The 15,331-nt window shown below is 44.8% G+C and overlaps 1 protein-coding gene across 1 annotated transcript in view; it reads left to right on the top strand.

Moving 5' to 3' along the window:
• Positions 1-15,331, top strand: part of CDK5RAP2 (CDK5 regulatory subunit associated protein 2) — a 197,073-nt gene that overhangs the window by 28,992 nt on the left and 152,750 nt on the right. The window contains exons 4-6 of the mRNA XM_028493591.2: positions 3,999-4,109; positions 7,872-7,948; positions 14,186-14,309. Coding sequence (XP_028349392.1) covers positions 3,999-4,109; positions 7,872-7,948; positions 14,186-14,309 — 312 coding nt within the window. The remainder of the gene's footprint in view (positions 1-3,998; positions 4,110-7,871; positions 7,949-14,185; positions 14,310-15,331) is intronic.

The raw sequence follows: 15,331 nt of genomic DNA on the forward strand, positions 1-15,331 counted from the left end.
GCCGCTCAGCGGCCATGGCTCACGGGCCCAGCCGCTCCGCGGCATGTGGGATCTTCCCGGACCGGGGCACAAACCCGTGTCCCCTGCATTGGCAGGCGGATTCTCAACCACTGCGCCACCAGGGAAGCCCATCTTTGTATAGTTTATTTTAAAACGTTAAAGAATTTTTGGTGGTTGCTTTAGAGATTATAGGAACTTTTCATTTCACCCTAAGTGAAATGTAAAAACGTTGCCACACCTATCCCCAGTATATTTTATATCCAAAAACATTGAAAATACCACCAGACTGTGTTTTAACTTTTGCTTTACTGTCATAAATGTTTTGAAGAACTTGAGGGGTTTTCATTTCTACTGTTCTTCTAGATAGTTATCTAGATATTTATCATTTTAAAAAAATTGAAGTATAGTTGATTTACTACCATTTGCTTTTTTCTTCCTTCACTTCTGAAGTTTCCACCTTTCTCTCTAGTATCATTTCCCTTTGGTCTGAAGAACTTCCTTTAGCATTTCTTTTAGAGCAGATCTTTTGGCAGTGGATTCACTTGGTTCTCCTTCATTTGAGAATGTCTTCATTTTACCTTCACTGCTTAAGAATTCTAGCATGACAGTTTCTTTCAGCATTTTAATAATATTGTTCCACTGCCCTCTGGCCTCTATGGTTTTGACTGAGAAATCTGCTGTTATTTGAATCATTGTTCCTCATGTATGTGTCATTTTTCTCTGGCTGCTTTCAAGAGTTTTTGTTTGTTTGTTTTTGTTTTATGTTTTTTGTCTTTATTTTTCAGTGGTTGCTAGGTGTGAATTTCTTTGAACTTATCCTGTTTGGTGTTTGATAAGCCTCTTTAGTCTGTATGTTTTATGCCTTTTTCAAAAGTTGGGAAGTTCTAAGTTGTATTTCTTCAATTTTTTTTTTTATACTACCCTCTCCTAATTTTCTCCAATTTTTCTGGGACTCCGATGAAAGACCTTTTGGTATTGTCTCAGAGGTCCCTGAGGCTCTCTTAATTTTTTCTTTTCTAAGTTTTTTCCCCCCTGTTTTCATATTGGATAATTTTTGTTGATCTGTCTTCAAGTTCACTGACTCTTCTGTCATCACCATTTGTTGAGCCCATCCAGTCCATTTTTATTTGGTTTTTGTATTTTCCATTTCTAAAATTTTTATTTGGTTCTTTTCTACGTTTTCTGTTTCTCTGCTGAGACTTTATTTTGCCATTCATTTCGAGACAGTTCACCCTATGTCTTGGCATTGTGCCAACATCTTAATCACTTGACTTTAAGCCATGTTTATGAGTCTTTTTGTAGTTAGAAGTTTTACATTTTGATATAGTCAAATCATATAATTTCTTCTTCATTCTTTGTGCACTTGGTTGACCCTGTCTTAGGCATCCTCTATACAGTATTTTATTTCATTTAGTACTGACAAAAGCCTATTATCTCTGTATTGTAAGTGAAGAAACTGAGTCTCTGAAAGGTAACACATCTAGGGTTACTCTTTGAGAAGAGTTAGGATTGAACTTGGTGTTGTCTCCAAAGCCCCTGATCTTTCTGCTTTGCCTTTGAGAACTGAGCTGGAGTAGTGACTTGGAGAGTGGAAGGGGAACAACAGATGCATGAGTTATGGCCTGGGCAGGCACACTGGGTTTAATAAAACATCATCAGCAGTCTCTTCACAGTTCAAATAGTCTTCAAAAAGGATGCCTTCATCTAATATTATTTTTAAGTTATTTTTTGTTAGGAAATTTATACTAAAAAAATTCAAAAGGTAAAAAGGTTATATAGCATATACTTCCAGATACATACCATTTATATCAGCAAGTAAGTATATCTTCCCCTTACTTTGTAAAATGGTAGCCTGCCACACATAATATTCGATACCATAGTGTTTTTGTTTAACGGTGTGTCTTGATAACTTCCTTTGAGTACACAGAGTCATCTCTTATTCTTTTTAGTGGCTCCATAAGATTCTGTTGAGTGGCCATATCATAATTTACTTATAACCATGGACTGTTGACTTTCAAAAATGTGAAAAATGCACTGTAACATACATGTAGGAGCACGTTTAAATCACATGAGAACGGTTCAATAAATTATCAAAAAAGTGAACATATAAGTAGCGTTAGTGTGTATGCTAATTTCTGTTCTTGGAGTTAGGTTAACCTGCTTCAGAAAGCTTGCTGGATGTTACAAACAAATAAATCAGGTGTTTTCTATAGGCAATAAGGTTTACTTGGCACATCATAGTCACTAGAGCCAGACAGAGCAGGATAGGAATCTCAGCTTTTCCACTGGTTATGTGGTTTTTGATCATGTGTATAGCGGGGGTAATCTGCTCTCAGAGTTGTTTTAGGGATGCAGATATTGTATTTAAATTACCTAAGCTCAGTGTCTCTTACATAGTAGGGTCTTGGTAAATACCAGTTTTCTTAATCTGCTTTTTTTAATTTCCAACTTTTAATTTTAACAAATCTTAAACTTATGGAAAAGTTGCAAAATAGTACAACAAACAACCATATATTCTTCATCTAGATTTATCAATTAATATTTTGCTACATCTGCTTTATCTCTTTTTTTCCCCTCCCTCTCCACTTATTAGAGAGCTAGTTGCAGGCATGTGACAGCACCCTTAAGTACTTCAGCATGTATCTCTTACTTAGGATATTCTCCTACAAAATCATAATACTCTTACCTTATATAAAATTGTTATTCAGATTCCCCCAGTTATCTCCATATAGCTTAAAAAAGTATCAAGATTCACTATATGATTTCACTGTACTTAGTAGTCAGGCCTCTATTACTTCCATTTATTTAGAAGAGTCCCCCAGCCATTTTTGTCTTAAGATTGTCATTAAAATTTTTTTTTAAAAATTAATTAATTTATTTATTTATGGCTGTGTTGGGTCTTCGTTTCTGTGTGAGGGTTGTCTCCAGTTGTGGCGAGCAGGGGCCACTCTTCATCGCGGTGCGTGGGCCTCTCAACGATCGCGGCCTCTCTTGTTGCGGAGCACAGGCTCCGGACGCGCAGGCTCGGTAATTGTGGCTCACGGGCCCAGTTGCTCCGCACCATGTGGGATCCTCCCAGACCAGAGCTCGAACCCGCGTGCCCTGCGTTGGCAGGCAGAGTCTCAACCACTGCGCCACCAGGAAAGCCCCATTAAAATTTTTGAAGAGTCCAGGCTGGTTGTTTGTAGAATGTCTTTCAATTTGGATTTGTCTGATTGACAACTCTTGATTAGATGCAAGCTAAAGGTTGTAGGCATTTTGGGAATTCCCTGGCGGTCCAGTGGTTAGGACTCGGCGCTTTCACTGCCGGGCCTGGGTTTGACCCCTGATCGGGGAACTAAGATCCTGCAAATGGTGAGGTGCAAAAAGAAAAAAACAAAAAGATTGTAGGTGTTTTAACATTTTAAATGAAATTGCTTACTTTCAGTGATTTAGTTCAGGAGGCATGAGATGTCATTTTGTTCCACCAGGAGGTGGTTTAAATATATTCTCTTGATTAGGGTGGTGTCTAGTAGGTTTCTAAATTGTGAAGATACTCTCCTTTTGTAAATAACAAGCCATCTGTGGGGTGATATCTTGAGACAGTGGGAATATCGTGTCTTCCAGTGTTCTTTCACCTGATGCTTTACGCATTGATGATTCCTGCCTGAGTCAGTTATTACTATAGCAGTTGTATAAGGGTGATTTTCTCTTCCTGTTATTCTTCGACATTTATTAACTGGATTTCTTTTGTGAAGAAGAGATTCACCTTTTCCTTTCCTTTTCTTTCTTTACCTATTTACTCACTATCAGTGTGGAGTCATGAATTCTCTCTCTACTCAGTCATCATTCATTTCAGTGATCAGATTGTCCTGAGTTTGGCTCTTAACTTCTGGGTTAGTACAGTTATAGCAAAGGTAAGCTTTTACTCCATTTGTAGCCTTGGAAGCTATGGGGAATCATGCAAGTATTGTCCCTTAGATCTTACTTTTGATGACCCATCTGTGCTTATTTTCTAGCAAATCACTGAATTGAAGAAAGAAAACTTTAACCTGAAGCTCCGCATCTATTTCCTCGAGGAAAGGATGCAACAGGAATTTGATGGCCCCACTGAACACGTCTACAAAACCGTGAGTGCCCTGCTTCTTGCCGCCATCCCCAGTGTCTTTTCTAACAGTCATTCCAAGCAGAAGTTTGATTAATATATTTGTTCTCAGAGTTGGCATGAGTAGAGAGCACTGCTTTCACTTCATTTGAATTGATTACAGGGAGCATAAAGATAATAGGATGACCTTAATATTAAGCAAGGCGATACAAGATTAATTTTAAGGGAGTCTTTCTCTCTTCTTAAAATGGGAATTCTGATTTACCACATTTCAATTGCCTTTTTCTCATTATTTATAATCTAGACAAAGACAGTGAAATGGTAGAATGTCTTTGGAATTGAATCCTATTGTTACTAACTAACCTGTGTAACTGTAGGCAAGTCACTTCAGCTCTCTGGGCTTGCTTCCAGAGTTAAGTGATAATCCCTCTGTCTTGGGGTTATTTGTGTGGATTAGAATGAGTTGACAGATGAAAAGCCTCAGCACCCAGTCAGCGCTTGACAATGATCATCATTGTCTTATTGGGGCTTCCGTGGGCAGCTCGAAGTTAGGCTTGTCATTTTTCCTGTGATCTGACTCTTCTGTCTTCCTTGTGTGCTTGCTTATCACTGTCAGAAAAAAGAGTCTATTCCTATCTCAAGTCTTGACCTGGAGGTCTCTGCCTGAAAGCAAACCTTGGTTCTGAAAGTTGAAAAAAGAACTTGGCTTTCTTGAAAAGACACGAGTACAAACAATATTTTAGTGCCCGTTTCTTGACTTTCTCTAGGAGATTAGCCCTTGGCCTGAGAATTCTTCCATTTTTTCTCTTCGGAAGTTTGTACCAGTGGAAGCTTTTGAAGGAGGAAAAAGAACTCTCCTTGAGTTGGTTTTTTTTTTTTTTTTTTTTTTTTGTGGTACGTGGGCCTCTCACTGTTGTGGCCTCTCCCGCCACGGAGCGCAGGCTCCGGACGCGCAGGCTCAGCGGCCACGGCTCACGGGCCCAGCCGCTCCGCGGCATGTGGGATCCTCGCGGACCGGGGCACGAACCCGTGTCCCCTGCATCGGCAGGCGGACTCTCAGCCACTGCGCCACCAGGGAAGCCCTCTCCTTGAGTTTTAACGGATGGACTTAAATGGGCTTGTCTTAAAGAGGGATTGTACTGTACTTCTGAGCCTTTTCAACAATTGAAAAGCTCCCTTGTCCCTCAAGACATGATTTCTTTTTCTTTATTGTGGGAGAGAAAGACGATGAGGATCTCCCCTTTTCTGGAAGGAAGTGGTGGTGCGATCAGAATGTTAAAGAAAAACCAGTAACCTAAGATATTTTGTATGTAAGTATGATTATCATGTATCTCAGAACGAATATGGGTGTTAGGAAATCAAAGCAAGTTAATTGCCTCCTCCTGGTCAGGCACCTGTCCTGGGCATTTGTGCATTCATCATCTTATTTTAATTCTCAAGGCAGTCCTGTACAATGGAGATGATCCTCATCTTGCAGGAGAGGCAGCTGAAGCTCAGGGAAGATGAGCAACTTGCTCGATGTCATATAGCTGCTCTGTGAGATGGGTTTTGGACCCGGGTCTGCCTACCTCATTCTACTACACAGTTTCAGCTCTTCTCTTCCATTGTTTAGCTAGATGACTTGATTTGATTGCACTTTTATTTAAATTTTAATTTTTTGGATAGGTGTACATGGTTCAGAATCAAAAAGCATAAAAGGTATACACTGGAAAGACTTTCTTCTACCCTTGTCTCCTAGATTCCCTGGATCTAACCAATATCATTAATTCCTCAGGCTGAGAAATTTTATGTGTACACAAGCAAGCATTGTGTGTGTACATATATGTGTACAAACCCCCTTTTTACATAAATGCAAGCATGTTCTGCTTTGTACCTTGCATTTTTCCTTAACAATATCTTGAATATCTTTCCTTAATAGTGGTTTAAGAGCTTCTTCATTCTTTTTTATAGTGATATTCCATTTTATGCTTATAAGGTGTCTTGATTTTTGGTTTAGACATTATGGTTGCCATGTATATAAGTTTATAACTTGAAGTATTGAGCTTGCAAAAAAAAGTCTAGTGGACATGTTAGCAGTCCATTCTTTTAAATTTGCTGGCCTGGGGTGCCAGTTGGTTCATCAGAAAGCAAAGCACTTAGAACGTATGATATCAGCTGTTACATAGAAGCTCTCTGCCCTTCAGAGAGCTGGAACAGGAATCTTCTCTTTGAAGGGTGTTTCTTCAGTTTTCACAAAACCACAGTTGAAGACATTGTGCACCGTCACTCAGTGTCCTTTATGCGAAGATCAGTTTCTTCTAGAAAAAGTTCTGCTGCAGAGATGACTTCTTTAGTTCCTATTGTTTGACAGTGAAAAAAATAACACAGTCTGAGCCCTGTCTCGTAGCCTCTTCTCATTTGTTAGTTCATTCAGTCCTCAGATCCACCACGTCAGGTGGGCTTCATGTTTTTCGTGTGACACTTGAGGGATCCGAAAGGAGACACCTTGCTTTCTGACCTCCTGGGCTTGTGTTTCTAAGGACAGTTACAGGCTCGCACTTGCACTTTCATACCGGATGTGAGCAGGAGGGCAGGGCCTGTGTCTGCCTTGTCTACCATGGTGGCCTTGGTGCTTAGCCTGTGCTTGGCCTGTCACAGGGGTTGGTGTATGTCTGTGAAGTGAAGGAATGAGTAAATAAACGAGCATCCACTGACTTGCCACGGTTTCCTCCTGGGAAGGAGTGGAGGCAGAATTTGAAGCCAGGTCCGTCTAGTCCCAAGGCTGTGGCCTTTCCATTCTGGCTGACTTCTCAGTCAGGGGTGCTCTTCCCCACAGGGCTCCTTGGCTAAAAGGAGGGAGACCTGTCTTCGGAGATTGTAAATTTTACTGGAAATGTTATTTTTATTTAAAATAATACACATGTAGTATGGAATAAAATGTAAAGTTGGCATAAATTATTAAAATAAAGCAGGAGCAAGATTAGAGAAATCTTGGATTTACAGCAGTCCTCTGCAGGCTGCGCACTCAGACCTTCCTCTTTACTGCGTGAATTCACCTAATATTCCGCCTGGGGTACATCTGTGGATTGGTTTGCGAAGCTGATCACTCCCCGCTGCCTCATGTTGTGATCCGTGTGCCAAAGAGTCTGTCTTTGGATTCTCACGTGAGTTACAAGCCCAAGACCATGTGTGTCTCCCTTGGTTCCAGTCACTTAAGAGGAAGACGGCTGGGGAACACTGTGGTGTCCCCTATAGACAGCTGGCCCTATGTGGTCATGGCTCTTTGGGAGGGGAGCACCCTGAGATCTTACACTGAAATGAGACAGGCAGTGATGTGGCCTCCTGCTTATCCATCCACAGGTTTTATTTTTTTGACGCTGTAACACGTTCCCACTGCTACAACCACCACATGCATGATTGCAAACAACCAGAAGTAATTGCCTTGGAATGGTAAAAGCAAGCTGCAGAATTGATTGTAAATTTGCCTGGTGGAGGGCAAACAATTTTTAAATCAGCCTCACTTGTAGGACGTTTATGCCTGAATGTTTGAATGCTCTGGCTGTTAGAAGCTTGGAAAATTTACATAATTGTTCCAAGCCTTGAGAAATCCAGGGCCTTCTTTGGAGCCCACGAGTGTTCAGTGATTCCCTTTTCCCTGTGCCCCGAGGCTAATGAGGGTTTGAATCTAATATCTGTCTATTATGAGCATCACGGAGCCAGTCCGTGCTGAAAGCAGGTTTCCCACTGTAGGCATTCGGATGTCCTGTGCTTCACACTGTTTCTTTTCTTTCCTAATCTTGTCTGGAAGAACATCGAGCTCAAGGTGGAAGTAGAGAGTCTGAAGCGGGAGCTCCAGGAGAGAGAGCGGCTGCTCATCAAAGCCTCGTGAGTACCTGTCCCCCTGCCGCGAGCGCACAGGTCGCCCAGGGTTCTGGTGGTGGAGGCTGGGTGTGTCGGTACAAGAGAACCTTTTGTTTCTAAGCCAGTTCTTCTCCAGCGGGGCTCTGAGGACCGCGAGGAAATTTTCATTTTTATTTAATTATTTTTCAACGAACTTTTAAAATGTAACATACTTACAGGAAGATGAACTGATCGTAAGTGTACAGCATGATGATTTTCACAAAGCAGACACAACTGTGGGCCACCTTCCAGGTCAGAAACCAGAGCATCACCAGCCCCCCGGACGCTTCCTTTGTGCTCCCAGAATTCACCCTTCTCCCGCAAAGAGAACCGCTGCTCGCCGCTAGCATCCGCATTACTTAGTTCTGCCTGTTTTTGAACTGTATAGAAAGGGAATCGTACACTGTGCACCCGCCCTTTTGCGTCTGGCCTCTTTCCTTAGCCATGTGTCTGTGAGATCCATCCCTGTTGTCAGTTAAATCAGCAGCTCCTTCATTTTCATTGCTGTGAAAGGCTGGGGGGCCTCGGGGTCCTGAAGGACTCCTGCGGTGGGTGAGGCGGGGGGCAGAGGGTGGGGCTTCAACCGGAGGAACTCGTTCTTGTATGTGTTTTATGTACTAGGGTCCCTTGTAAGACTTCATTTATAAGAGGGGTTCTAGTGCTTTAAAAAATTTGAAAACTATCCTTTTAGTCAGTCAGTCAGTTAATTAATTTATTTACTGAACAACAAGCACAGTTCAGAGGATACAGTCTGTGACTCAGCTGGTCATTCATTCATTCATAAACATTTCTCACGTAAGTGTGCCACACGCTGAGGGTTTGAGAAGAGGGGTCCCTTCCCTCAGGAGCTCATTGGAGACGGGTGAGCCTGTGAACGGGGTATGCTGGAGCTGCAGTGACAGAGGGCGTTTGTGGACACGGGGTGAGGCACCAGAGAGTGCTGAGTGTCGCTTGGTGAGAGAGGAGTAAGACTTCCCAGAGTTGACCCACCAAGGACCTGGCTGGAAGCTTACGTGGAAATGCTTCATCTGTCCTAGCAGCAGAGCTCCTGCTGGGTACGGCTGCCCAGGGGCGTGGGGCCTTTGGCCTAGGGCACAGCTGTGCTGCTCTGGGCCAGGCCACACAATTCCTTTTATTGTCACACAGCCAGCAGCCGGCATGGACTGCTGTGGGCTCTGAGTAGACTAGAGGTTCCCTGGCCCAGGCTTCTCTGAGTTATGCTTACTGTGCATACGTGGTATTTTCTGAGTGAGTGAGTGAGTGAGTGAGGAATGAATGAATGAACAAACTACATTGACACTTTTTTTTTTTTTTTTGGCCATGCTGCTGGGCTTGCGGGATCTTTGTTCCCCATCGAACCCGGGCTCAAGGCAGTGAAAGCGCTGAGTCCTAACCCCTGGACTGCCAGGGAATTCCCTTAGCCTGTTGTTTTTGTTGGTTGCTTTTGTTGTTGTTGTTTGGAAGCACATTGTTCTCTGGGCAGGAAGTCAAATCGACTTTACCAAGCCTAGAAGTCAGTAGCAGAATTCAGTCTGTTTCCTACTCTGTTCACCCTGCCTGTTGCAGATCTCAGCCAGGACTTGTTTCTAGCCAGGCGTGTGCACATGGAAACCCAGACTCGAAAAGGCCACGTGCGTGCCTCAATACCAACGCACCGAGCTGAGCGTTTGGGGGCTGGTGCCCGTGTTTGTATGCAGAGATTTTTCCAGCTGCCCAGACTGGTGTCCAAGGCCCTTTTTTTGTCTGACCAGCTTTATTAATTTAGTCAGAAAATATTTATCAAGCAGTTGTCGTGTGTGGCACTGGCCTAGGTTCCTGGAAATAGAGCCGTGATCCAAACAGACACGTGAGGCTTACATTCTGGAAGGAGTGATGGGGATAGAATACTTGGAGTAATAGATATATAAATACAAGTTGGGAAAAGAGCTGTGAGAAAAAGGGAGGAAGCTGTGAGAGTTAGAGCAGCAAGAATAGGTCTGTAGCTGTAGGTGTGTGGCCGGGAAGGTGGCATTTGAGGTGAGATCGGATCTGGGGGTAAGTAGGCCTTGACCGGGGGAAAGGGTGGAGAAGGTGTTGAAGGAGGAGGGAATGTGCAGGTCTCAGGAGATACGACAGGTCTGGGGGGCTCGGTCTTGTCTTGCAGGGTCTTGAGGCCTCACTAGAGATTTTGGTCTTTATCCTGAGATCAGATGGAAAACGGTCATGGGTTTTAAGCAGCTGACACAATCAGGGCTTTGTTTTTTAAAAGGTCACTCTGGTTGCTGAGTGGGGAATGTTTTGTGGAGGGAGCAGGGGTGGAAGCGGGGAGTCGAGTTAGGAGGCTGGGCCAGTAGTTTAGGCAAGAGACTCGTGAGGAGCTGCATGGGGGGACTGGGGAGATGGTTGGGAAGCAAAGTCCACAGGGCTTGGTAATGGTGGGAAGGGCGATGTCAAGGATGCCTCCTAGGGCAGGGGTTCTGTTTAAGAAAGTCACAGTGACTTCACCGCTCCAGCTTTCTCTCCACCAACACTTTATCCCAAATAGTGCGCAGGTACTGAAAACGTCCTGCCCCTGCTGCTCTAGCTTTGCCTTGGCAGACCTCTTCTGCTTCCCGTCCCCTCCTGGCCCAGGTGCCTTTCCTGTCGCCTCCCCTCCATAAAGGCTCATGCCGAGTCCCGTGGCTGCCCCCGGTCCACATCTCGACCTCTGTACAGACTGCTCTGGCATGTAATGACAATCCCACGTGTATGTAACACTGTACAGTTTATAAAACGCTTTCACATCCATTTATTGGTACGTTCCGTCATTGTCCTGGGAGCTAGGCAACCTTCTAGGAAAACCTTTTGTAGCGGGGGGAGCTAAGGCCTGGAGACGGGAAGGACCATGACGAAATCACTTAGAAAGATCAGAGCTGGGATTAGAACTCAAGTCCCTGACTTTTAGCCTAGCACTAGGTTTCATGTTCTTTATTTTCCTGTATGTGATTCTCATTGCTCTAACATGACTGTACATCTTGTGAGGCCAAGAGCCTGTTCCCCTACTTGAGTGGAGATGGGGCCAGTGGAAGGGGCAGGGGCTCTGGGTTGGCTCTGCCAGTAGGTGGGTCTTTGGCTTCTGAGTCTTGGCTTCTCAGCTGTTCCTACTTCATGGGGCCTTTGTGAGGATTACCTGCCACGGGCTAGGCGCCCTGTCCACCATACATCTGCTACGGGTGCCTTTCTTTACCCCGAAATGCCCAGCACCTGTCACAGGAAAAGCCCCTGCTTTTCCTAAATAACTATAATTAGAATGGAAGGCGTCAAGAGGAAATGTTGAGGGGTAGATAGGGTAGCGAGGGTGGTGTTTATAGAAAGTTCTGTCTTGTATTGGGTGGAAAGCTGGATTAGACCAGTTTCTGTAAACCTTTCCTCTCCTTAGGTCTTGCTGTCTATCTTATCTGTTGCCCCAGATTCTATAAAGAGAGAAAGGGTAGAAGGAGAGAACGAATGTTTACTGAGATCCTGCTTTGCCCCAAACCCTGTGCCTGGCACTTGACATGCTTTATCGCAGTTGATTTTACAACAGCTATTTGAGGCAGCCAGTGTTCCCATTTGAGTGAAAAGAAAACTGAGGCTCAGAGGAGTAGGAAGTCTTGCCCAGGTTGGTAACAGAACTGGGACTGGCCTTGTCTGGAGCTCGCTCTGCCTTGCTCTGGAGTAAATATATAGTTTGCTGGCTTTCTATTATTATATTTCTCACTTACAATAAGGGGGCATTAAAAACAAAAGCAGACATATTGTCGGGAGTAAATTTTATCTCTGTGGCTTTAAAACACAAACAAAAACAATAATTCCATTAGTAGGGGAAAATTGCACCATACTGCTGAGTATAAATTTTATTGCTACAGAGATACAAAGATGATAAATGAAAAGTTGGAACATTCGTTATTGGGAATATATTTTATTGGTATAACTAAAGTGCAGCCAAACTGAATAATACCAGTACTTGTTAAAAATTGTAGTCAGCCCCTTGACAATGTATATAATTCAGACTGCAAAACAGAAATGTTTGATCTGGGCTGATAGGAGGGAGCCGGTGTATTTGCACTTGCTGGGTGGTGGAGGCGGTGGGGAGGGTGAGGTGGTCGAGCGGGCCACTTTCTAGAGAAGTCTCTATGAAGCCCAAGGGCTAAAACATTTCTGGTGGTTAGTGGAAATTTGGGACTGGAAAAATCCTGTGTCCAAGGCTCAGGAGGGAAAAGCTTCTAGTACAGAAATCTTCCAGCCATGTACAATGCCTCTTGAGGAGTGGTGGAAGTGATTGTGAATCACTGTGAATTCCAGACAGTACTGATCAGGAAATGAGCTGAGGGAGTGGCGGCTCAGGACATTTCATAGCATTAATCAGGAGGTGACCGTGGTGGTCTTAGTTCTGGCCAGAGAGGATCCGTTCTCAGCTCAGATGCCAGCAGAGGGGGTGGAATGAGGCCTCTTACAGCAGCGCAGCAGGGGGGCCAGTGCTGTGGTGGCCTCGGGGACAACAGGCTAACAGGCAGCACTCAGATCAGAGAGGAAGGGCAACGCGCTACGGCCACCACATGTGTTAGCACATTAATTCTAAGAGGTAATCGTCTCATTTTTCAAATGAGGAAACTGAGGCGTAAGAGGTAATTTACCCAGAGTCACGCTGAGGACATAATAGAGTCAAAATTTGGAAGCAGATCTGTTCAGCCTCAGAGCCCCTGTTCTTTCTTTCCAGTTGTTCACATTGAATTCCATTAAAATGATATCCTGACACTGAGGCCTTCTGAAGGCTTATTGGTGAAAGGAAACAAGATATGAATAAAGTCTTTATTTGCAGGCGACCCATGTTCGAGACAGCAGGGATGGCCCCCCTGACTTTCCATTGTTCTCAGTCAGAAATTCGCATGGCCTGTACATGTGAGTGTCTGATCACGTGGTCCCTGGTTGGAAGAATGTTATATACCCTTAAAGTAGGGCATGGGAGGCTGGTGGTGAATAGATTTATCCTTTCGCAGTTTTTCTGAAAAACTAGCTTTAGGTGGAGCCATTTCCTTCATTATTCTGCCTTCTGGAAACCCGCAATCATGTTAGAAATCTGATGAGAGCTGCTCTGAGTCTGTGTCTCACAAATTCACATCCGACGCTGTTTTTCGAGAACCAAAATGAAAGGCGTCTGTGGTCGTAGCGCTGTGTCTGGTGTTGGTGGGCCAGCCCCACCATGCTGGTCAAGCAGAGAGAATGTTCCACGGTGCCCGGCCATGTGAAGTCTGCCTTTTATGTTAGAGGCGGTGGAGGAACGTGGAGAGCGGGTAACCTCCTCTGCTCAGGCCCTCAGTTGCCGCTTATGCTCGCAGAGTGGTCGTGCTGTGTTTGAGATGCTTCCCCCTCCAGTGGCAGAAGACCTTTACCCTCAGGTTTATTTTCGTTGTCTCCTGCTCCTTGCGCGTTGGTTTGTCACACCAGCTGTCTGCCTTTCCTGCCACTGGTGGAGGTGTACTTTATTGGAAGTTTCGTGGTGGGGAATTTGGCAATAGCTGTCGAGTGTCTTAAAAACGAGCTTATCCTTTAACCTTGTAATTCCCTTTCTAGGAGTTGACCCTAAGGAAATCACCGGATAGTATGCAAACTATATGTATATATCATATATATGTGCTTTATTTATTTATTTTTAAAAAATATTTATTTATTTGTTTAATTTATTTTTGGCTGCATTGGGTCTTTGTTGTGGTGCGCGGGCTTCTCGTTGCGGCGGCTTCCTCTTGTTGTGGAGCACGGGCTCTAGGCGCACGGGCTTCAGTAGTTGTGGCACGCAGGCTCAGCAGTTGTGGCTCGTGGGCTCTAGAGCGCAGGTTCAGTAGCTGTGGCGCACGGGCTTAGCTGCTCCGCGGCATGTGGGATCTTCCTGGACCAGGGCTCGAACCCGTGCCCCCTGCGTTGGCAGGTGGATTCTTAACCACTGCGCCACCAGGGAAGCCCCTATATATGTGTTTTAATTGAGATATAATTGGCATATAACATTGTGTAAGTTCAAGGTATACTGCACGGTGGACTTGATGCATTTATATATTGCATTATCTGTGCTTTTGATTTACGAATCTTAAGTAAAAAAAAAAAAAAAAAAAGCTCAGCACAGGTCTGTGGGAGAAGTGACCAACAAATATTCTTTGTCTCTTTGGAGCGGTTGGAATCACCATCTGACTGTCACTCTTGTGCATTTTACGCCTTTGCCTCTTTTCGCAGCAAAGCAGTCGAGAGCCTCGCCGAAGGGGGTGGCTCTGAAATTCAGCGGGTGAAGAAAGATGCTCAGAGGAAGGTGCGGCAGGTCGAAGAGCTCCTAACCAAGAGGATACTCCTTTTAGAAGAGGCAAGTCGGACTTCCCTGGCCGTCCAGTGGTTAAGACTCTGCGCTTCCACTGCAGGGGGCGTGGGTTTGATCCCCGGTCGGGGAACCAGATCCCGCAGGCTGCGCGGTGCGGCCAAAAAAAAAAAGAAGAGGCAAGTCTGGAAGCCCTGAGGAGAATGTGTTTCCTACTGCGGGTTCATAACCGAGTGGGCAGAATTTTGTTCCTCTTGTCATAAACTGTCAGGGTTTCAGCAGGGACAAGAGCCCCCGCCCTTGCTGAGCACCTCTTGGGCTCCAACCCCGTTGTAGGCACTTTGCGTATGGAATTTATACCCTCACACCCTGCGCGCTGGCCTTTATTGTCTCCATCCTCTAGATGAGGACAGGGAAGTACAGAGAGAAATACTAACTAGTCCACGTTTAGTCCTGGTTTTAAGTTACAACAGCTGATTTTACAGCCTGTGCCTTGACTGCAACAGCCACCCTTCTTTTTATCTAGTTTAGTTCCTTTACTTTACAGAAGAGGGAGCTGAGGCCTGAGGCCTGAGGCCCGGAGAGGGGAGGCGACCCGCCTGACACAGCTAAGCCTGGAGCCAGGTTTCCTGACTCGTAGGCCGTGCGTGGCCACGCAGCCCCTGTCCCCAGAGCCCAGCCTCCATCCCTCCATCCCACCTGCGCCCACTGCCTGCTTCCTCTCGGGGAGCCGCTGTGTGTAGCTCCTCTTTCCCCCCATTCTCAGCCTGTGGTGGGAGTCAGGACGCTCCTTGGCCAAAAAACTTGATCTTCTCGATGTTGAAAAGCTTTCCTCCATATTAAGCTCGTCATCGAGTGATACCAGTTCCTTTTAATTCTTGATCTTTGAAGTCTGTTGTTTCTCTACCCAAAACCCTGATTCTTCTTGGCAGATAAGAGGAGAAATGACACCACAAAGCACTTCTAGATACAAAGAGCAGATTCATTTGTACTGTATTTTACAGCTGATAATGGTCTTTTCCATTTGTCATGTTCACATCAGCCCCATGGGGGTGTGTAGATCCTAGGTC

Source organism: Physeter macrocephalus, chromosome 9, assembly GCF_002837175.3.
Source record: "Physeter macrocephalus isolate SW-GA chromosome 9, ASM283717v5, whole genome shotgun sequence".
Classification (NCBI taxonomy): domain Eukaryota; kingdom Metazoa; phylum Chordata; class Mammalia; order Artiodactyla; family Physeteridae; genus Physeter; species Physeter macrocephalus.